This window comes from Apiospora kogelbergensis, assembly GCF_038363985.1.
Source record: "Apiospora kogelbergensis strain CBS 113332 chromosome Unknown utg000001l_segment0_segment0, whole genome shotgun sequence".
NCBI classification, from domain to species: domain Eukaryota; kingdom Fungi; phylum Ascomycota; class Sordariomycetes; order Amphisphaeriales; family Apiosporaceae; genus Apiospora; species Apiospora kogelbergensis.
This window is the reverse complement of record NW_027117418.1, coordinates 8,624,310-8,646,325: the sequence shown is the minus strand read 5'-3', so window position 1 is coordinate 8,646,325 and position 22,016 is coordinate 8,624,310. Positions and strand designations below refer to the sequence as shown.

At 54.5% G+C, this 22,016-nt stretch overlaps 10 protein-coding genes across 10 annotated transcripts; 3 read left to right on the top strand and 7 right to left on the bottom strand.

The window, feature by feature from the left end:
* Positions 1-1,220: 1,220 nt before the first annotated feature.
* PG998_002811 (uncharacterized protein) lies at positions 1,221-1,556 on the top strand (the record flags this gene model as incomplete). The annotated part of the gene is made up of 2 exons (XM_066869629.1): positions 1,221-1,417; positions 1,484-1,556. 2 exons carry the CDS (start codon positions 1,221-1,223, stop codon positions 1,554-1,556), a joined length of 270 nt encoding a protein of 89 aa, XP_066738044.1.
* Positions 1,557-1,822: 266 nt separating this feature from the next.
* On the bottom strand, positions 1,823-2,940 carry PG998_002810 (glutathione S-transferase GstA; the record flags this gene model as incomplete). Its single annotated transcript, XM_066869628.1, has 4 exons — positions 1,823-2,161; positions 2,262-2,405; positions 2,495-2,735; positions 2,837-2,940. The coding sequence occupies 4 exons, from the start codon at positions 2,938-2,940 to the stop codon at positions 1,823-1,825; spliced, it is 828 nt and encodes a 275-aa protein (XP_066738043.1).
* Positions 2,941-3,486: 546 nt separating this feature from the next.
* Positions 3,487-5,574, bottom strand: PG998_002809 (high-affinity methionine permease; the record flags this gene model as incomplete). Its single annotated transcript, XM_066869627.1, has 6 exons — positions 3,487-3,700; positions 3,769-4,179; positions 4,231-4,405; positions 4,504-4,783; positions 4,807-5,204; positions 5,304-5,574. The coding sequence occupies 6 exons, from the start codon at positions 5,572-5,574 to the stop codon at positions 3,487-3,489; spliced, it is 1,749 nt and encodes a 582-aa protein (XP_066738042.1).
* Positions 5,575-6,874: 1,300 nt separating this feature from the next.
* Positions 6,875-7,997, bottom strand: PG998_002808 (uncharacterized protein; the record flags this gene model as incomplete). The annotated part of the gene is made up of 4 exons (XM_066869626.1): positions 6,875-6,957; positions 7,042-7,616; positions 7,729-7,758; positions 7,798-7,997. The coding sequence occupies 4 exons, from the start codon at positions 7,995-7,997 to the stop codon at positions 6,875-6,877; spliced, it is 888 nt and encodes a 295-aa protein (XP_066738041.1).
* Positions 7,998-8,845: 848 nt separating this feature from the next.
* PG998_002807 (uncharacterized protein) lies at positions 8,846-10,794 on the bottom strand (the record flags this gene model as incomplete). The annotated part of the gene is made up of 6 exons (XM_066869625.1): positions 8,846-9,199; positions 9,262-9,414; positions 9,498-10,090; positions 10,157-10,335; positions 10,405-10,469; positions 10,675-10,794. The coding sequence occupies 6 exons, from the start codon at positions 10,792-10,794 to the stop codon at positions 8,846-8,848; spliced, it is 1,464 nt and encodes a 487-aa protein (XP_066738040.1).
* Positions 10,795-12,438: 1,644 nt separating this feature from the next.
* PG998_002806 (uncharacterized protein) lies at positions 12,439-14,228 on the top strand (the record flags this gene model as incomplete). The annotated part of the gene is made up of 2 exons (XM_066869624.1): positions 12,439-13,999; positions 14,092-14,228. 2 exons carry the CDS (start codon positions 12,439-12,441, stop codon positions 14,226-14,228), a joined length of 1,698 nt encoding a protein of 565 aa, XP_066738039.1.
* A 748-nt stretch (positions 14,229-14,976) lies between these two features.
* Positions 14,977-15,421, bottom strand: PG998_002805 (uncharacterized protein; the record flags this gene model as incomplete). Its single annotated transcript, XM_066869623.1, has 2 exons — positions 14,977-15,045; positions 15,116-15,421. The coding sequence occupies 2 exons, from the start codon at positions 15,419-15,421 to the stop codon at positions 14,977-14,979; spliced, it is 375 nt and encodes a 124-aa protein (XP_066738038.1).
* Positions 15,422-16,043: 622 nt separating this feature from the next.
* Positions 16,044-17,539, top strand: PG998_002804 (uncharacterized protein; the record flags this gene model as incomplete). Its single annotated transcript, XM_066869622.1, has 6 exons — positions 16,044-16,320; positions 16,379-16,504; positions 16,575-16,699; positions 16,823-16,976; positions 17,288-17,456; positions 17,503-17,539. The coding sequence occupies 6 exons, from the start codon at positions 16,044-16,046 to the stop codon at positions 17,537-17,539; spliced, it is 888 nt and encodes a 295-aa protein (XP_066738037.1).
* A 1,411-nt stretch (positions 17,540-18,950) lies between these two features.
* PG998_002803 (glycoside hydrolase family 18) lies at positions 18,951-20,168 on the bottom strand (the record flags this gene model as incomplete). Its single annotated transcript, XM_066869621.1, has 1 exon — positions 18,951-20,168. The coding sequence occupies one exon, from the start codon at positions 20,166-20,168 to the stop codon at positions 18,951-18,953; it is 1,218 nt and encodes a 405-aa protein (XP_066738036.1).
* A 989-nt stretch (positions 20,169-21,157) lies between these two features.
* On the bottom strand, positions 21,158-21,681 carry PG998_002802 (Ubiquitin-40S ribosomal protein S27a; the record flags this gene model as incomplete). Its single annotated transcript, XM_066869620.1, has 2 exons — positions 21,158-21,244; positions 21,307-21,681. 2 exons carry the CDS (start codon positions 21,679-21,681, stop codon positions 21,158-21,160), a joined length of 462 nt encoding a protein of 153 aa, XP_066738035.1.
* Positions 21,682-22,016: the final 335 nt, after the last annotated feature.

Sequence of the window (22,016 nt, the reverse complement as noted above, 5' to 3'; positions counted from 1 at the left end):
GAGTCCGTTGTCCCACTCCTTTTCATCGCGATTCAACCCCTGACTCGTATGTGACCCTTCTACCAGCTCTAGAAACTCCAGGTCTGTTTTCAACTGACCAAAAGCTTGCTGGCGGGTTGCAAGAGAATTGTCTCTAAGAGTCTGCACTTTTCTCCATAACATTTCCTTTAGCTTCGAATCCCCTGGAGCAAGCTGCCTTAGTTCACGGTAGCCAATCAGTTGCGTCGTGTCTTTCTTGTGGCCTGGATCAATATACTTCTACCACTAGCCATTGTTGGCATAGTGTTGAGCTCGACTCTCCCGTCAGGCATCGCCACTTTTGCTGTCAATTTTGTCGCTATCATACCCCTTGGCTTTATGGCGGAGTATGCTTTAGATGAGATCTGTCTAAGGGTTGGCGATTTGCTTAGCGGGTTGATTTATATCAGCAATAAGTTCGCTTCCCTCATCCCAAGTTACGGGCAAGTCTTTTTCTGACACCTAAGGCCTCTAGCAATTTCGTACAGCTTATCTCGTCCATTGTGCTTCTTAAGAATGGCCAAATGCTTGTGCTGCAAAACTTACTCGTGGGTAGCATTCTCGCAAATATCCTACTTATGCTTGGGGTAAGCATCGTTTGTGGATGCTTCAATAGGACTCACCAAAGCTTCAATCAGGTCGCTGGCCATATGTCCGCGAACTTGCTCTCTTTGGCAGCGACAAGTTTATTGATACCCACAGCAGCCAGTCTATTGTCACAATCAACTGCTGAAAGTCTTCTCAAACAATCGCGTGGCGCGTCGTTCATTCTTATTGCAGTCTATATCAGTTACCTGGCATTCCAGTTTTGGACACATCACGAAGTATTTCGCGACCCTTCGGAAAAGGTGGCGACTCGGCAAGAGCAGTTGGAGAGTCTAGCACCGACAGGACTTCATGACGCAGTGGCAAATATAGCAGTCATCACTGCTGTCCCGGCAAACCCGAATGCGCGACAAGGGCAACAAGATAACATCAGCGTTGATGATGAGAGCGAGGAAGGCCCATAACTCCATTTACTGGTGGCTATAGCGACTTTCGTAGTCTTCTCGGGGCTTCTGGCGGTGTGCGTCGACAATACGGTTAACAACCTGAACTCCCTGGTCACTGATGCCCACCTCTCGCAAACCTTCATCGGCCTAGTGCTACTACCACTACCAAACTGCGATACAGCATCCATCACACAGGCGGTTAACGATAAGATGGATAACGTCATGACCTTCACGATAGGAAAATGTTTACAGACAGCTCTACTTGTAACCCCCTTGACCGTGCTAGTCGGTTGGGGCATGGGTGTCGATGGCATGACGCTGGTCTTTGGCGGATTCGAAATAGTCAGCCTCTTCACCACCATGATCCTTTTGAACTTCCTTTTGGGTGGTCTTGAAAGAGTTACTTGGTAAGTCAGTGCCGCTATTAAACACCAGCCGACTATTACTGCACCCTGTTAACATTATCTTCTTAGGCTCCAGGGGACTTTGCTCCTCGCCGATTGGGGTTTAATCACATTGGCCGCCTACTTTACAACGCCTACATAAAGAGACACAGTCTAGCATCTGATAGAATGAAGCTATTGGACGGAAATTTGTCGGCGACCAAGGGACGATGAGAGCCAGTGAATCTAAAGAACCCCATTCTTATCATATGAAAGGTGCACAAGGGGAAAGCGAAGAAATTTAAACACGGCTCGGAATGCGTAGTCAAGGAAGCAATGAACTACATATTATTTGACAGCCTCTCTCTATCATGATCAATATAAATATTAAACCAACAGCACATCCGCCGCTACTCTTTCCCAGCCTGTTCATTCCTCTTCGTAGTTGGCATGGTCCGAAGGCAGCGGCACCACCTCCGCCCTCCAAGACTCGGTGGACCCCTTGATCCCCTGCGTCCCCCACTTCCGCATCGTCTTCAGGAAGTCCTGGTTGGCCGGGTCCACGACGGCCGCGTCGCTGAACCCGTACGGCACGGGCACCTGCAACGCCTGCTGGAAGGCGGGCCGCCGCGCCAGGGCGTCGCGCCAGGCCCGCACGCGGGGGAACTCGGCGAGGTCGGCGCCGCACCACCGGGCCGAGTGCGTGTAGATGAAGATGGCGATGTCGGCGACGGTCAAGCGGTCCCCGGCTACGAACTCGGACGTCGCCTGGCGTTTGTTTGTGTGAGATTGGTTGGCTTGGCTGATACAGGCGGTTTCATGCGGATATTCCCAGCCGCGATGAGGAAGATGAGGAGGGAAGACTTACTAGCCGTTTCTCCAACACATCGTGGAGCCGTCGGCACTCGGCCGTGTAGCGCCATTTCCCGTACGCAACATCCTGGGGACAGTACCGGTTGAAGTGGGCTGCTTGACCCAACATGGGGCCGTAACCCGCGGCTTGCCAAGTGAGCTGTATGTAATGGCCGGATCAGTATTTTTCCCTATAAGAAAAGAGTTGGTAGGAAATAGGCCGTATGCGCATGAAACGCATCAACTCACCCATGACAGCTGCGTATAGTACTCGGGCGTCCCATTGGGGTACGAGAGCCGGTTCTCCTTGTCGAAGACGTCGGCCATGTAGAGCAGGCAAGCGACGCTCTCCCAGACCGTGACTGACGTCCCGTCCTCCTTGACGTGGACGATGGCGGGTGCCTTGCCGTTCGGGTTGATGTGTGCGACGAACCAGTCGGCATGCGTCTCATCCTTGGACATGTCCATGGTGATATAGTTATAAGAGATGCTGTGATAAGACGGAAAAGAAATATATGTTAGCTGTGTTGCCAACTCTGCGCAGTTTGGATCTCCTAAATGCAAAACAAATGGATATGATTTCCTTCCTACCCAAGTTCTTCGGCAAAGATAGCGCACTTGTACGGATTTACGGCGCCGCATCCATAGATATTGAGGCCCGGCTTGGGAGCTTTCTCGACTGGGATGGTCGCCATTGTATCTGTGGCACCGCAGCGTAGAAGCAGTAGCGGTAGCAGAATGATGTAGTATCAGGCGCTGCCTAAGGGAAGCCACAGAAGAAAGTGCGCGTGCTACGCAATATATATACCCCTAGAAGAGTAGCGCCGGGGCTACTCTTCATCTCAGTCATCAAAGTTTACCCCTGTCACCCCATGCGACAGCACCTTGGGTGTATTTGTAAGCTGGTAAAGGGTTCCGGGCGCTAGGTGAGATTTTAAGTTGATCAAAGCGTACACGGTGCTGCTGCTGTATGAACAAGTGGTGTTGCATGATGGTGCATAGATCCCCCGATCGATGAGTGGAGGGAGTGGAGAGTCAATCAGCGATTCGCCAGTGGTGCATAAGGCGAGCAGGGATATCCATTAATCTTCCGAGGTAGGTGACGCCAAGGACTGGTGGGGGATGTCGGGAGAAAAAGAGCACTAACGCCGAGTTCGTATAAAGATGCCTTGATATTCATATCACATCATTTCTCTCACGCCTCCTGAGTCACTTCCTCATTGCTACCCTTATCCAAGACCTTAACCCCGCTCCTCACATTCCCTCCGACGGAGGTTTCCCGCCTCGTCGTGCGCTTCGTCCCAATCGGCCAGCTCCGCGTTGGGAACCCGGACCAGGTGATGTGTCATGGCACCGCTGTTGTCCAACTCCACGATCTCCGGACGGATGGTATACCCCTTCCACCTAGGGATCCAGGATATCCAAGCCTTGTAGTAGATGAAGCATGCGATGATTCTAGACAGGGAATGGGTGTCAGTACACGGCTACTGCCAAGGGCAGATTAACGGAAAAACGGGGCTTACACTGCGATCCCCACCAAGCAGTAAGTAGCATAGAAGAAGCTGACGTTGCCGGCATAGATGCCGCCTTTGGGCGGGAACCAGGGCATTACCAGCACGTAGACCTGGATGAGCAGGAAGAAGACGACGGCCACATCCCAGGCCTGGAACTCCGGGCGGCGGCGCTTGTCGATGCGCCGCTGGTTGCGGCGGATGATGTACAGCCCGACGGCCATGGCGAGAAAGAACATGCTGTCCGGGTACGACTTGAGGCTGACGACGAACTGGAATGCGTCGCCGGCGGGCGGCGCGACGATCATGATGAAGGTCACCAGCCACTTGAGCAGGTAGGGGCCGATAGGGGTCCCGAACGGCTTGGTGGTGACCCAGAACCTGGGGGAAGGGGAGGACGCCTTGTCTGCGCGCGGCATATCTCTCGTCAGCCAATTTCGTTCGTCCTAAGAAGGAAGGGGTCGGGGTTCTTACCGTCCAATCTCGCGAATAGTGCGCGATGACCCGATCAGCACGGCAAGGAGGTTGCCGAAGGCACTGAGAAGGACAAGGACGTTGAGGGCGGTCTCTGCGTGGCCTTTACCAAAGACGGCCGTGAAGAATACGCCAGCCGCAATTTCCTTGGACTTGCGGAATTCCTGCTTCGGGACTGGAGGTGGCACAAGTAGGTTAGCCTTCTGAACAAGTAGGGTGGTCAAGGCCCGAGGACAGTCTACCATCTCGGCCTTGGGAGCATCTAAAACTGACCGGCAGCGAAGTAGGCAATGTTACACATGAAGTATAAGACGGCGACAATGACGACCGAAATGGTGCTGTTGCGCTTGAGGGTCTTAATGGGGTTCTTGATCTCGGCCACGACGTTGAACGCGTTAGAGTAGCCAGTGTAAGCGAAGATGATGTTGACCAGCGCGTTGGCCAAATCGTTGCCATTGTCGGTGGTGCCCCGGAAGCCGTTGCGGAAGTTGGCGCGCGGGTCCGGGACGCGCGAGGGGGGACGTGGCCGCCGAGGACGACGAGGCCCGTGATGCTGATGAAGACCAGGGTGGCGACCTTGAGGGCGCCGAAGGCGTTGACGGCCCAGAGCGAGTACTTGTTGTGCGCGACGACGCAGACGACGGCCAGGGTGTAGGCGGCGACGGCGACGCCTTTGGTCTCCCACTGGGAGGGCGCCGCGCGGCCCGCGATGCGCCAGACGTAGTTGGACAGGACGATGGCGTTGCTGCTGGCGAAGGACAGCACCACGGACTGCACGGCGAAGGCGACGGGGAAGAAGTGGCGGGGCCGCGTGTAGGCCTGCTCCAGGTAGACGACCTCGCCGCCGCTGCGGTTGGGGAAGTAGCTGGCGAGCTCCAGGTAGACGGCCAAGCCGGCGAAAGCCATGACGGCACCGATTACCCAGTAGATCAGGGCTAAGCCGATAGAGCCGGTGTTGTTCAGGATGGTGCCGGCTAGACGAGGTTAGTTTTGTCATCTGTATTGCGGGTATCAAACAAGACCCCATCGCTTGATCTCTCATCGGGGGTCGGCCCGGGGATATCGTAGCTTACGCGTGGAGAATATTCCCGTTCCAATCATCTGGTTCACGTTGAGGAAGATGACAGTCAGCCAGCCCACGTGGTAGCCCAATGGCGACCTGTGTTCCACGGGCGCGCCGACGGCTTCCTGGTAGGTCGCAGCCGAGCCGTTGCCGCCTTGGACTTTGGTGTAAGTGAGGTCTCCATCCTGAACGACCGATACATCTGAGTGGGACGCGTTGACGTCTATCTCGGTGGTTTCGCTGTCGGGCTTGGGCGCCGTCCGTTTCGACCAAAACGGCATTCCGGACAGTGTGCAGTAAAGTAGTCAATCAAATTAAGCGAATGAAGTCGTGATCAGGCTGGCTAAGAGGGTATGCCGTCCTCTAAGAGGCACGAAGTAGTTGAAGATTGGCTCGCGACCCGGCTAGCAATTGGAGACTCGGGCAATGAAGATTTGGTCCTGTTTACCTGTCTGGTGTATGGGCGGCGATCCCTCGCTGATAAGTGTGTAACGACGGCATGGCCATGCCAATCGCGTGCTTTGTTCGCATCGATACGCGATCACGATAACCCGATTGTCCAGAGCCATTGGCAGTGTCCGAAACCAGTCTTGGGGTTCTCTTAGGTCCAATCGACCTTCCGAAGTGAGCGCTGCCAAGGAGCACGCAAGCGACATGATTGATTGCGAAGGCTCGCAAACGGCTGCTGCCAATTCGAGTCCCCCCATTGGCTACTTGATTCGCAATCGCGTCGACAGATGACGAGCTAAGGATACTTACACAAATGCGAACTCGCACATATAAAAGGTTGGTTACGCTGTTCAAGTTCAGTCACCCCCACCTGGAGCAGGTGTAAATCACTGGGGGGTTCTGGAACACCCGCACTAGAATCAGTCAGACGCTACTAATTAGTGCATTCTCATCAAGAAGCAGTGACAATGAGAAATCATCGTCGTTCCTATCATTACCATTTGATCTTATCGCGTCTGGCAGAAGTTTTCAATCGAAAAACGACATTCCTGAATTATTCAGCTCATGAAGAGATGCGCTGTGCTTAACCACTTCGTCCGGTATTCCAGCCAAGGCGGCACTGGGCTGATCCCCCGCCAGGTTGCCGACAGGCTTCTTGTCCGTTATATTATGCACGGCTACATGGACCGCCTGGAGACTTGTTCTATGGCCGGTGGGATAACATCGCCACCCATCTCGACTTCTCTATGTAATTTAATTTGTCCTGTAGCTATAGATGGAGATGCATAGCAATTCAGGCTGAGCCATGGTCAGTACGACTGATAATCGTTGTACCGAGTGTTCACCTAGTGATTAACCTTAGAGGTAATAGATAATGAAACCAACCTAGGGACCAGCCCTCCTAGCGACACTTCGGTGTCAATCAGTCATCGAGTCCTTAAAAAACAAGAAAAGATGGTTCAAAGCTGAAAGTATTCCTATCTCCTATATAATACGACCAATCCAATAGCCTATGTGGCACACCAATGACATCTGTCCAGCGCAGAAACTCAGAACCAAGGGGTATAAACGAGGAATACCAAAACAAAGCCACCCAGAGACGCTAACAGTAGAAAAAGTGAAAGAGGCTGCTCAAGTCTGGTAATGAGCCACGTAAGCCACCTCCATCATGCTTCCGTACCCGTCCTGCGTTCCCGCGTTGGGGTAGCCAGGCCCTGTATTATCTCAGTCAGTAATCCTTTCTATCTCTCTCTCTGTCGCAAAGAGCGTAATGGGGAGAAAGAGATGGTTTCACTTACAGTCGCCGCCCACCGCCATGTTCAACAAGATGTACATAGGCGAGTGCGCCAGCGCGTTCCAAACGGCCTGGTTGCCGATGCGCGCCCCCGAGACGGTCTGGAACACGTTGCCGTCCATGGACCACTGCAGCGTCTGGGCGGCCCAGTCGCCGTTGCGCAGGTCGAACTCGATACGCCAGACGTGCCAGCCCTGGTCGGGGATGCCGACCTGGGCGCCGATGCCCGTGGGCTCGTTGCAGACGCCGCCGGGGTAGACGTCGCAGTGGATGGTGCCGTGGCCCAGCAGCTGCCCGTTGACCGTCTCCATGATATCGAGCTCGCCCGCCGCCGGCCAGCCCGTGCCCTGCCGCAGCGCCTGCCCCAGCATCCAGAACGCCGGCCACAGCCCCTGCTTCGCGCCGGGGCTGTTGTCGCCGAACCGCAGCTGCGCCTCCACCCGCGTCACGCCCCCCGCCCGCGGCGCCAACACGTACTTGCTCTCCACCCGGCCCGAGGTCCAGCCGTTGGCGGCGCCGCCGTCGCGCCACGGGACCAGCTGCAGCGTGTCGCCGCCCGAGAGCTGCAGGTTGCGGGAGCTGGAGGTGTCTGTGTGTTTGGCAACGCAGGTTAGTTCAGTACCGGATCATCTCACTTTCATTGTTCCATGATGTATCTCATGTAGAATGGATAAATGGTGTTTTAACATACTACACGAGGTGGTTAGTCTTTCTCTTGCTCCTATATATGTGTGTGAGTGAGGATCTAGAGTTCGCTTACCATGTTTGTAGCTCATTGTTCACGCCCAGGTTCCCCGTGACGATGTTCCAGTTGTTTCCGTTGGGCGAGCTGCCGCTAGCCCCGCCGAAGCTGTCGGACCACACGGTGTTGAAGCCTGCGTACCCCGGGGGCGCCCAGGCCAGGGCCGGGCCCGCCAGCAGCGACGAGGCGAGCGGGAAGAGCACGTTGGAGTGTCGCATTTTAAGGTATTACTCGGGTGGATCCCAGGGTCGGTTTGGGTGCTATAGCGATAACTTTAAAAGGGCTATGACGTTGAGATTGTGGTTGCGAGGTTGCGTTCATGCCTCTGCAGCAGGATGGGGACTCCCTGTCTTATACCCTATTCTTTCTGCTCAGGTTATAACCGACCCGACTCTCTGTCACCGTCTCGTGTCATTTTGCGGGTTGTAACGTTTGCTTGGTATGGTCATCGATTCAGCACAGGTGGTCTCCCTGTCGGGTTGGTAGATGCAAGGGGCCGGCTAAGTGCTCTCTGTTATGGAGGGACTTATGAGGCCATGACCGCAGTGTCTTCGCCTGGAGCGGCCTAAGGTGTGGGCAGGAACTTGCGAGAGAGTATGCGACACTCGTCGAGGCCACCAGGTACAAGCTATCCCTAGATGGGAGCAGCAGATGCGGGTCATCGAATCTAACTGGCAAGGTTCTTATTCATGGCCAGTCTAAGAAGGGTGCATCTGTTGGTCGGTTTAAGCTTATTTTCCATCTGGGCTGAGTCGCTGTTACTTAAGCGCAATCTCACTTGGACCCTGAAAGGAAGGTAGGTTGGCTGGTATAGCTAGACAAAGGGGGCATGACCCGGAGCCGTAGACCAATCAGGCGCGGGCGGGTCCACTGTTTGGGGTCACCAAGCAATTGCGCTTGTGATCACCGGCTTGTACCACATGCAGGTCGGCCGAGTTCCGTGACACTGCTCCGGTGCGTTAATTGAATGCAACCTCGTAGTCACTCGCAGAATCCCACGAAGGTGTGCTGCCCTTTTCCTCGGTATTCGCCTCATCCGCACGCAGCGAGAATGAGCGTCCTGGGCCTAGCTAACCGACGAGTGAGATGAGTGACGTGAAAATCTCGACAGAAGCGTTGGCCATGTCCGCGAAGCCCTTGGTGAGGTCGGTGAATACCTGGGGGAGGTTGGCGAATAAAGCGACGACGAGTCATCTCTCCCATCCTCTGGGCCGCCTAGGACCCTTTGGTTTTCCCGCTTTGCTTCTTCTAGCTCCGCATCCCATTTCCTGTCCTCCATCTTCGACCAGATGCGCCAGCCTACCATCAGCGCGATCGTCAGGGGCATGGTGGTGACCCAATAGATCCACTGGAAAGGCGAAGATGACGGGCGATCTCCCGTATCGGCGTTCCAATCGAATAACGGCATACTTAGAAACGTCTGAGCTCGACTTTTTGTCAGCAAGACGGACGCTGTGGTTCAAGGCAGGAGGGAAGACTGACCGCTACGAAGGTTCCGGGTAGGAATATCATGGTGAGGACAGCCACTGTCTTCATGGCCATGCTGTCTCGTTTGCTCGAGAGCGCGACCTTGGAGTTCTCCTCGGCGATGAACCGGCTAATCTTGTTCTCGTTGGATGAGATCAAGCTGAAGATCTGTAGGCATCACAGTCAGCTTTTCGGATACCGCGACGCAGCAGGAAACGGAAGATCATGATGAGGTCGCGGGCGTCGCATACCAAATTGGCCTGGCTTTGCACTCTGTCTTTGAGCGCCTGTGCTTGGCTCATCGACGTCTGGACCTGGTTGCGCGGCAGTTCGAGCAAGTGAAGCATCTCATCCTCGAGCTCCGAGATTGCCTCTTGTTCACATACCAGGGTGGCTTGTCCGAGCCGCGTGATGCTGTTCAGGAGAAAGTCGGCGCACTTCTCGCTGAACCGTAACACCACGGCGAGATTGGCCAGCTCCGTCTGTTGGGATTGCAGTCGCACTAGGGCCGACTCGAGATCGAGATCCGGGCTCTGAAAGCGCACGTCTCGCAGGAGTCCGGCCACACCGAACCCCGTCTCTCGCTCGAGGTCGACTATGGAGCGATCGATGTCGTGCCTATACTGCTCGATTCGTTCCCGGTGTGTCTTGAATAGGAGAATGGGCAGCAGCAAAGGGTGGCAGCATAGATGCAGCGAGCCCATCAGAAGCGCTGTCAGCGTGGCCCAATGGGCGGGCTGCAAGCCGTGCACCAAAGCGATGATGGACCTGGCAGAGAAGTCGCATACTAGCGATACAGCGTCGTATCCAATATTAAGCTTATTGGGGACCTTGAGAACGATTTCTAGGATGAGGTCAGTATGCAGCTGTCATCGATCACTGGCCGGCTATGGGCTTGGGGGTGCCTCACTAATGGCTTTGACCGGACGAGGAGCGGCAACCTCTCGGTAGGCATAGAAGGCGAAAGCGCCATTGTCATCGCAAAACGCCTCCCGCGTCGATTCGTGCAACTCGAATTTGGACTTGATCTTGGCCCAGTCTTCTCCGGTCAGATTGAGCCTGGAACCTTTCGGCCCAGCGCACACGCTCCTTGTCCAAGTCAGTAACGGGACGTCCCGGAAGGAAGATACCGATGAAGTATCAATGACAAGCGCCTACAGAACCCTGAGAGTGAACAGCTGGCGATCCTTCTCTTCGCTTACCGCTGGAAACTCGTGAGGTGCCTGCAGGTGATTAGATGATGCGCGATTGACCCCAGCGAGTTTTCAAATTAACAACATACTTCGAGGTTTAGCCAGACATCAATCTCTGACCAGTCCAATTGACCATGTCGCTTTTCGCTCTTGCCCTAATGCCGCTTGAATCAGCCGTGTCGCGCATCGGCGCAGATGCGGGGAGTCGGTGTGAGTACAGAATGGAAAGTAATACCTGGTCGTCCACTGCAGCTTCGAGGAAGAATGGGCCAGTCGCTGGGGGAGAGGCGTAGAAATCCCCATCGGCCACATTCTTCTCCGCGGTACTCTTCTTCTTGGGGAACCTTGGTTGCATTGGAGCCAGGAGGTTGCGTTTTTCGTCGTGAGGTTTAGTAGATTGACCGCTGACGCCACGCCATGCGTGTTTGGCGTGTCTCAGCGGAAAATCCCAGTTGGGCTTAGGGCTGAGCTGAGTCTCTCAAACCGCCTTCCCATTTTGTTAAATTGTAACAACTTATGCAGCTGAAAGTCTACGGCTAAAAGTATATGGTTGCCAATGCAATCAATTTCTGGATGCCTGGTGAAGGCTTCTAATGCTCTGGTGATTGGTCACGTCAATCTGCTGGAGATGGCAGTGGTGGCGTGTCCTCACTTGCACACCGGTGGCTTGTCGCGTGCAGTTAACGGCTATCACTTTGCACTGCACGTCGACCATGTTCTCCCGAAACTTCGACCTGGTTGACTTTCAAAGTTTCGGGGAGAAGGCTGTTTTTTCACTCTTGTTCGAGACGAGGAAGGAGTACATGGTCGACAAACCGAAAGTCATTCGATTGTGCAATTGGAGTACCGGTCTGCCTAATAGACAAGGTTGCTGGCTGCGTGGGTGATGTGTTCCTGGATGCAAGCGAGTGGCCCTGCATGCATTGCGCTCACTCACCTTGTATGGAAGTGATTAAATCTACCACCGGTCAGCATTTCTGACAGTGTCGCTCAGTCCTCACCGGTGGGATGTGGTGGTGTGTACATTGGCTACCGGTCAAGATATCAAGCGAGAAGGGCAGATGCACCGGTCTGAGGTCTGAGGGCCAGACAACCAGAACAGTTGATCCTTCGGCACACATGCATCCCATCAAATCGTGGGACAGAATGCAGTGCCGATTGCCTATCGCCTCCGGGGCCCTTGGCCACTGGCCGTTGCTGGTTGCTCCCGCTGCCACCCCACCAGCCCACACACACCACGGCTCTAGGGGATGTCAGCTACAAGTATGTAGAACTAAGCCATAAGCAGACAGACGCTGTTTGGATCCTGACGCCATCGACACAAACAGAGTTGTTCCAGAATAGCGACAGGTCGTTTGCCGGGGGCAGCAAGACAAATCAATCGAAACACCATCGTCCGATCTGGCCCCAACCGGCATTTGCTCCCAGCCTCCGGTATTTGCTTTTCTATCCGTGGTGCATCGAGTTCCAGTTTGGCATAAGAAGAAGAAAACAGACAGAGGCACTTGATGCACAGACCACCTCGGGAAAGGCACGATTTGTGCATTTGTGCACCCTTCTAACCACTGCTGACTCCGACTCCTACCCTACCGCCTGCCCCTGCCTTGGATGCTGTCCTGCTCCAGCCTATCGGACTATTGCGCGTTTGTTCAACAACAGCCTGCAGGTCGGAGGGCCAGTAAGCCAGTCTCATCCCGCGCCCTTGTTTGGTTACACTTTCACCGACCCGACCGTGCTGCGTGTCGTCGTGCTGTGCCATCGTTTGTCAAACCTGCCTTCAGGGAGTACGAACCAAAAGACGAGCCCCCAAGCACCCCCGACACCCGACTAGCCGTCTCAGCTTTTAGTCGACAGTCAGTCCCTCGCCGATCCAGCCCGCGCCAGTCGCCAGTCTGCCCACGTCTTCCAGTTCCCCATCTTTGACAAAAGTCTATTTGGACGTCCTGTCTTTTTCCCAAACAACCCTGGAACTGGAACTTCATCGCTGTTTTCCAAAATCATGAGCCTGGACCCTTCGCAGAACTCATCCACTACATCTACCGCCGTCCACCCGCCACGAAACCTCCCTTCGCCGCACCAACTCCCTGCTGACGGCACCCAGTCGCCGGACCCCGCCACTATGGCTCCGTGTCTGCTCACGCTGCCGCTTGAGCTGCTGCTCCACATCTCTACCTATCTGGACACGCCCGACTGTGGATCCCTTCGGCTCTCGTGCAAGCAGATAGAGAATGCCCTGCACATCACCTTTGCCCGCAAGAACTTCACGACGAGGCAGCACATGCTGACCGAGTTCAGTCTGCAGGCCCTGCTGGACATCTCCGAATCGAGAATGGGCCCCTTTGTCAAGACGCTCTTCATCGGCACTGATCTCTACTCTTCCGATGGTCTCAAACACATCACTCACCTCCATGCCCATCCCAACCTGCATCGTGGCTCGGCTGGCGCAGTTAGGCGCAGTAAGTTTGTCGCCGAAAGCTCGAGCCAGGAGGCTCTCCTGAACAGCGGCCACGACATGGAGCTGCTAACTGCCGCACTGGCCAACCTGACTCCCGACGTCATTGGTGTATGCGATTCCTATTATTCGGTGCGCTTTCCAGGCAATCCGGTCCTGTCCCCGAGCTACGGCGCCACTTCACTCTTTCGTGAGACGTGCATACCTTCTCGCCATAAGAGCGGAATCGAACATGCTCATTTCAGTTCCAAATGCGCAAACAAGCTTCTGTTTGCCGCGGCGCGGTCCAAAATTGCTCCCAAGTATTTGCAATTCAGCTTCAGCCAGGATGGCCTGATTGATTTCGCCTTCAACATCCCCAAGTTCTTGGAAAAGGACCTGACCCGGGTCCTGTCTGGACTCGACGTGCTCAAGCTTGACCTGTACGGCAACATTGCAGTGGACACCACCCGTCGCTGCATTCTCCCCGAGAATGATCCGTCAGAGGAGATATACACGTATCACTTGAGACGTTTCTTGGCACACACATCCAATATCCGCAGTCTGTGCCTCGACTCCCCCGTGTCGGACGACCATCACGACCATTTCCTCGAGTGGCTCGCTGCGACGCCTCCTGCCTCGCCACCGACCATCACCTGCAGCCCCGACATGGCGCCGCCTCCGCCCGTCGCCTTTCCACGCCTGCGCCACCTAGACCTAGGCACATTGACTGTCACCGACGATGAGCTACTCGCCATTGTCGCCAAGTTCAAACGCACCCTGAAGAGTCTGACTCTGCAGAAGGTCCTCCTGGTGGATGATGCGGATGAGATCTACAACCGTCAGAACCCGCCCCCCAACAAGTGGGCAAGCTTCCTGCAGAAGCTCGGCCGGTCAGGCGTCCGGCTCGAGAACATCTTCATCAAGGGCGCCGAGCAGCAGAACACGGGCCAAATCGTCGCCACGGTCTCCTTCACCAGCAACAAACAGAACGTGGCCAAGCACCAGGGGCCCGACACCATGAAGGCGATCCGCGCCTTTGCCGACAACGCCGAGCTCCACTTCGTCCTGCCGCTGGCCGAGGAGGGCGAGGAACACGCCGCCTTCCTGGACGAAGAAGACGACGACGGTGAGATAATCATCCTGGCGTTGCCGCTACCCCCGCTTGTGTGATGGATGATACGACCAGTGTGCTGACCGGCTTTCTTCTTCCCCCCGCAGATGATTTCTTGGATTACGACGAGGACATCGACTTCTACGATCTGGACTTTGAGGATTTCGACGACGATATGGACGACCTCTTCTTCGCGGGGCACCTGGCCATGACGGCTCCGTACCCGCTGCATGACCACTTTTAGTTGAGAGTTTTAATTGACGCGGTGTAAGAAGGAGAGGAACGGTTCGACTTTGACGGAAAATGGATTAGGTGTTGGAGTGTCTGCTTCTTTGTGGGGATTCTTTTTTGCTCTTCGGTTCAATAAAGATATGATCCCAGCAGAAACGAAACCTTATAAATGTGACTCTTTAAATATGCGCACGTAACCAAGCGGTTATTATACCCAATGGCCTGAAAACTCTTTTATAACAAATCTCTCAATCGACCGAACTCAAACAGGCTGAATAACCTCATGGCAGCTTCTTTGTGGGAATAGAAGATGATTATGTTGCAATTCCTATGTGGCTTTATATTTACTTTGAAGCTACTAATTAGGATAAAGTACTGAACCAAGGGAACGAGCCGGAATCCATCATTTTAAAGATAGCCATAGCCGACTAGTCTCTCAAGTATGTGATGCCTTCCAAACACGCGTCCCGCGAAGTGTTCGAGACTTTTTCAAACGAGTGTGGGATATCCCCCAAACTTTAGTAGGGGATATGAAATCAGAAAAGGCAGGTAGCAAGGACAGCGGGCCATTATGAACAATGTGTGCCTTGCTACAGCAGGAAGAGAATCTCGGCCCGCCACATCTGACCCAAAAAGGTGGACATGACGTCGGGAGCAGCTTCGCTGGCTTAGGCAACGGGCCCCTAAAGCGAGGATGGCGAGGGCAGCAATTAGCAATCTGTTTTCGATTCTGTGCCGACTAAGAGCAGAGCAAAGTGTAGTCAGTTAGTCACCTTGTTGCCAGCAGAGGGGGCCTCCTCGCGGTTGTAGAGGAACATCATGTCGCCAATCTATATCGACGATAGAGAAGAGATCATTAGCCAAGGTACACAGAGAAGGGGTTGTTGTCACAGCACTCACAGCCGGGTCGTAGTCTTGCGTTCCGGCGCCGCCTGCCGCGCTGGCAGCGTCGGTCGTCAGGGGAGCGGTCATCGTCGAGGGGGTGGGGGTCGCCTCGGCAGAGGGGGCGTCCAGGGGGCGGCGACGGCGGTGGCGGCCAGCAGCGCGGCGAAGTAGAGGAAGGATCGGGCGGCCATTGTGGGCGGGTTTGTAGTACGACTTGTGGGAGAACGTAGGGGTGATGAGTGGTATGGATGATGGTGTGTTAAGGGGCGGATGGATCTTGTTGTGTGGAAGGACAGGTTTCGAGACTGACTTGGGAGGCATTCCTCGAGCCTTTTGTAGTCGACCGAACAGGCACTGTACTTGCCTGGTCAGGTGCCGGGGCGGGAATTTGAGAACCATTTCGGGGCGGGAATCTGAGCACCATTTCTGTTGGACTTGTGCCTTGACAGCGAACCAAAGAGCAAAAAGAGGAGAGCATCGTCGTCACCCAACTATCTGATGACGGATGGCCTTGGGCTTTCTCCCATCAAGGTCGCGCACAGGAAACTTTATTTCTTCCTATCCTCCGACGTCCCCTTCATCCCTCTTGCCACCCGATGACTAACAACGCATCCCCTCCCCTACCCACGGCACGTGTATAAAATGGGACATGGCATTGGAATGTAGGACACATGATCGGAAGTATATCTGGCAGTAAATGGAAGCTGCTATGCGGTTATTTCAGCTGATTTGAGTTCGTCTAGTCGAAAGACCTTGCAGGCCACGGGGTATAATGGCCACTTGGTTGTATGCGCTCATTGGAGAGTTATATTTCATAGTAATGTTTCGTTTCTGTTGAGTTGACGCCTTCACATTGAACCGCAAGGAAGAAAAGAATCTGCCTTTGATCGGATTTTCTTCATACCAACTTCCCAAGAGGCGAACGCACCGCTCAGAAGTGATGATGATACCCTACAGAGTACAGAAATCAGAAGACGACCTACTCCCAGGGGGAGAAGAACGCGCTTCGTCTGTGAATTCAGACACGCAGGCCTTGATCTCCGAGGAACAGGTTCTGCGATCCTATACCACTCCACCAAGGCTCGGACGAGGCTGCCATCGCTCCTCCTGGGTTGTGGTTCTGCCGTGGATAGTCGCTGTCGTATCCATTGGCACGGCTGCCTACCTTGGCTACCAACTCCGAACACAACAGGCACCGGATTCCATCGAGCTACCATATAGTAAGTGAGATAACATACAAGATCCCGGGGAAGGACGTCTTTCTAATATTGCATCTAGGCCCGCCAATGCATCTGGTCCGATACGAGCACCGAGAGTTCTCACAGGGTCTGGGAGACAACCTCACCAAGTACGAGGCCCCACCATCGCCGTCACTGGATGCGGATTGGAACGACCTATTTTTAAGTAAGGGGTATTCCCCTTCAACGCCCCTCCAAGCTACGCTGGAATAGCTAACTGAGCAACCCCTTATCAGTGGGCATCGTAGCCATCTCCCGAGAAGAGGCTAGCCAGCTTCCCGAGAAGACACAGATGCTGCCCCATGACCCCGAGAACCGATACGTCGTCAGCTTCAGCGTGTTCCACGACTTGCACTGCCTCGTGAGTAGTATCTGCCCAGAAGCCAACAGCTTCGTTCCCCCTAGCGTCGATCCCCTTCTCCATCTGCACAGCTCTCTGCTCGTCGTCATGTGGCAGACGCAGTGGCGCTCATACAACATATAGAACATGATTCGGAAGCAACTCTTTCCAGATTATTACACCCAGTTCAAGATCGAGAACCGCACCGAGAAGGATGTCGAACATATGATGCACTGTGTAGACGCTTTGCGCCAGTCGACGCTGTGCCACGCCGACCTGGCCACCATTCCATTTCAGGGTCAGCTTCTGCTCCTGTCCCCCTCTACAAGAGAGTTTACGCTGACCTTGCATACTTGATAACAGTTAGTGTTTCTTTCATCGGTGACAGGATAAATTAAACACTTATGGGTTGCTCGCGCACCCCCTATCTTTCGTTCCCAGGGCACTAGACGCTATACCCCCAGATCAAGGCCGCCTGAACCGCAAAACAACAATTCTTCATTTCCTGCCAAACCACATCCTGCCCAACGCCCTACGGCCCCTCCCATCCTCCCTCCCCCGCACCCCATTGTTGACCTTAGGTACATCGGAGACTGACATTCGGCGCAGTGGTCCACGACGAGGAATGCTTACGTGCCGAAGGTGGCGGGCAGCGTACATGTGTGCAGGAACTTCGACGCGATCCAAGACTGGGCGCGAGACCGCGCGGTCTTGGAACTGTGGGATCTAACGCACCGGGCGGTAAACGACCCGCTCGACTCGGATACTTGGGCCCCAGGTTGGCATCCTTAGGTAAGCAACGGCTCACTCGATGATGTCTTCAGTGGCCGTGCTGCTCTACAAGATTGTGCTGGAGTTTGATATCTTTACGATCGAGAAGAACAGAGAATGGATGGGCGTGGAAGCATTTGCTTCTGTATGGAAGTAGGGGATGAATCGCATATACCCCAGACGCGCTTCGGCGAGATTGGATGCGTACCTGGATGGTGGGTCGTCTACAAGCTCAAGACCGGATATTGGGGCTTGTCTATACTATTACATATAATAAGTGTTTCCGAGAATGTATCCACGACCACCCTTGCGGCACAATGTCGAGCACCAACTTGCTCATACATGTGGGATGGATCATGCCGTCTTGGAACCGTTCCAGACGACCACACCTCTCCCCCATTCCTTTGAAATGCTCATCGTTGATAGTATGTCAAACCTCCCCCTCCGTCGCCCCTAAACAGCCTTGGAGCGATATAGAAGTGAAGATTCACCAATATATATCTAGAAAAGAAAAGTAAAGGTACTGATACATACCGAAAAAAAGACAACTCCGATGCAGGGAATCGAACCCCGGACTACACAACCCCCAACGAGAGCATGTGATGTTGGCCACTACACCACATCGGACTTAGACCTTGCTGGGCTCCCTGGATATCCTTATTCTTCTCAGTATGATACATCAAGGTAGCCTGGTTTTGCAGTACGTATTCTTTGCTTTGTGGGGCCGCCGGTGGTGTGGCCACGTTCTTCCCCTTTTAGTCACGGGCAAACCAGCAAGGTATCCCTATCCATCATAAGACAGTTTCCGCGGGCTGTTCTGGGGTATCGGGCAACTATAGTCGTCTGAGCTGGGTACCCAGGGAGAAGAGGTGTATATACCGAAAGGTTTCCGAACAGAGAGGGTGGTGGTATGGTATGTTATCTCTCATGTCTTGCACATTCAATGAATGCTCGGCTCACATAAGTCTCAAGACTTGGCAGAAAAAGGCCAGCACGACAGTAGCGCCGTCTGGGTAGGTATGCAGTCCAGCTGAAGCGGCCATGCTACTCGTCAAGTTTGTACTTGAGCCCAGTATTATTCCTCACATTCGTGGCATGATACATAAACACCTGTGGTAGATGGCCGCAAAACACCCAGAAGATTCCAAAATGCCTGTTTTCAAAATCACGATTGAGGAATCCATCTTCCCAAGAGCTACGGAGCAGTGAACCGTTTGACGATCAGTTAAACATGTATATTGCAAAAGGAAAGTAGTCATTCATCATGTCGATCTATCGTCTATGATAGCCGATGTGCGTTTCTTGAAATTTCTCGAAGTTTCGTGGCCTTGCTCCTTTACCCAGCCTCAACCAAAGCCTGTTCAGCAATATTCGCTTCCTCCCCGTCTTTCTTCCCGTCTTTCTAAAACCCCGACTTGTTTCATTATGTCGATTTCATTCGATCATCAATACGACGCGTCCCATCCACAGCCAGAGCCGATACCACAGCACGGCCGATTCCCTATTTGTGGTCATTGGGGAACCCGTCGCGCAGATTTTCGTACTTGGTGTGCGGCTGCGTAATGCAGTTCGGCCGCTTATCCAGGGCCCGGACGCCGCCGACGCCGTGGACGACGGTAGCGATCAAGCTCTGCCCGCTCGCCTCTTCCTTGTCGGCGCTGCTCTCCCACCACATGGCGCCGCCCAGCCGGTGCGTGCGGACGTACTCGGCCTTGCGGCGGGCCATGTCGACGGTGTCGTACGAGACCATGGTGCGGCTGCTGGGCGAGTAGCAGTAGGTGGCGCCGGCCTCGTGGTCGAAGATCTCCTGGGCGCCCGGCAGCGGCAGCTTCTTGTAGTCGTGCACGCCGTTCTCCCAGGTGCCCTCGCCGACGCCGTTGAAGGGCGCGCCGGGCCCGTCCGTGCTCTGGAAGGCGCGGCCGTACAGCGGCATCCCCAGCACGATCTTGGAGGGGTGCACGCCGCCGCGGCGCGTGTAGTAGTCGAGGGCCGCCGCCGTGCTGAAGGGCGTGCGCTGCGGGTGCGTGGGGTGCGGGTAGATGTTGGCCTGGTGGCCCGCCAGGCTGTCCCAGGAGCCCGCGTAGTCGTAGGCCATGAGGTTCCAGAAGTCGAGCAGCCGGTCCATGCCCCGCAGGTCCATCTTCTCGTAGTTCTGCGCCCCCGCGGGACACGCCACCGTCAGCTCGAAGTGGTAGCGCTGCGGCAGCGTGCGCGAGTAGGCGTCCATGGCGTCGCGCACGGCCTGCAGCAGCGCGACGAGGTCGGCGGCCTCGCCGGCCGACTGCGGGTACTCCCAGTCGATGTCGATGCCGTCGAAGCCGAGGTTCTTGATGAGGTCGACGCAGCTGTTGGCAAAGGTCGCGCGGCCCTGCGGGGTCGAGGCTGGTTGCTTGAAGTTGGAGCTGTAGGTCCAGCCGCCGACGCTGAGCAGGACCTTGAGGGAGCGGTTGCGGCGCTTTAGCAGATTGAGCTGCTTCAGGCAGCCGTACAGGTTGTCGCCAACGTCATTCCAGCTATCTCCCTCCCAGTGGATGTCTGTGTCGGCCCAGGTGTCGGTCAGGTAAACCTCGCCCGTCTCCGGGCGCACGTTGGCGAAGGCGTAGAGGATGTGGGTCAGCTTCTCGACGGGCAGGTCCTGGGGCCGGTGCTTGCGGCCGTAGATGGCCCAGTTGACAAAGTACGCCACCGACCGATAGCCGGGCTCAGGTCCGCCTCCCATGATGGATGATGCGGGTGTGGATGGGGTATCCGACGGCGAAGACTTGGAGGGATTGTCAAAGAAGGCTTCCTCAAAACTAGCAGCAGTGTTGGCAGATGTTGATGAACTGCCACGGAGATGAGTCGTGAAGAGGAAGTTCCAGTAGGTGGGGTTGAGAATGGTAAAGACTACGGCAACAAAAAGGATGATTACCGAAGTAAAAGTGAACAAACGAAGTCTAGGCAATGGCATTTATCAAATACTGGTCAAGATGTACGCTCGTTTATATTGCTTCTTAATGTTTCCCAGATTGCTTGCATGAAGTGTGGAATTGCGCGGCCTCCAAAGCATTGGGCAATGACTGGTTGTTGATTCAGGTTTGGGGGCGTGGCTTGGACTTGGACTTGCCTTGCCTGCGTGGCAACCTCAGCACTCAGCGCTTCCCGGCAAAGGCGGCTTCCGCTGGCGTGAATCAATCGCTGAAAGCTGTGGGCTGCTTACTGTTTTGCTTTCCAAGCCTCTACAGGAGGGCATCCAAAACATTGCGCTTTTCAATACGAGTTATTTGACTATAGGTTTCGGTCATAATCAGTCATACCTGCGACTCGAAGCACACAGTTTCGTTGGAGTCTCAATGCCCCTCTAAGACAACGATATGACGTTGATGGCACTTGACCCATCTTGACATGCCTTTGTCTTGGTGGGGTGGCTATTTTAATCCGTGGCTTAGCAGTGGCAAGTGATACGTAAAGCCACTGATCTACAAGAACCATCAAAATGAAGGCAATGGGCGAATTCCAATCCGGCGACTACTTGGAACCGGAATAACGTGTCACAAGTGGGATAAATAACAGCAGTGTTGTAACTGATTGATCGTGACCTTTGCATTCAGTGTGGGAGCTATCGTTGGTGATTCCATGCCATATCAGATTCCATCCTTGACCTTGATATCATTTCCGATCCGAACTCCCTGGTTGTCGTGCGTAGATTCGTCCTTCCAAACTGGCCATCTAAGGCTTGTCGAAGACGTAGGTCAGGTGGCAGCGACCGCAGTACTGGCGATCCTGCATGGCAGCCATGAAGATACCGGCACCGCACTATTGATCGTGTCAGTTATTTGCTTTGTTAAGCTGGGGATAAAATGGCAAAGTAAACTTACGGTCTCAGCAGGGCACTCGCGTCGGAGACGCTCGATCTTGCCATCGCCATCGACCTTGTAGTACTTGAGCACAGCCAGCTTCTGCTTCTTGCGCTTGTGCTTGATCTTCTTGGGGGTGGTGTACACCTTCTTCTTGCGCTTCTTGGCACCACCACGCAGGCGGAGCACCAAGTGGAGGGTGGACTCCTTCTGGATGTTGTAGTCCGAAAGAGTGCGGCCGTCCTCGAGCTGCTTGCCGGCGAAGATCAATCGCTGTTGATCCGGAGGGATGCCCTCCTTGTCCTGGATCTTGGACTTGACATTGTCGATAGTGTCGCTGGACTCCACCTCGAGGGTGATAGTCTTGCCCGTGAGGGTCTTCACAAAGATCTGCATGACGGCTGCCTGTGAAGTGAGAGATGTTAGAATTTGCTGCTTGGAGTGGTGCGCGATGTTGTGGAGGGGCCGAAACCCAAAGCCGGATTTTCGCAAATCAGAGAATTTGGAAGTTCTTCTGATCCGGGAAAGCTCAAGACAGTGAGTTGGGAAAAACTGATCGCAAACGACCCAAGGCCATTGCGCGATCAATAGGAATAGGCATGGGCATGTGTATGGGCGTACGTACCTAGACAATATGTGGTATTGTCTTCCTAAGCAACTATACAGATGAAGTTGTTCACACAGAAGGAAGAAAAAGTTCCAAGCTGAAAGGGTGGGATGGTTTTCCAACG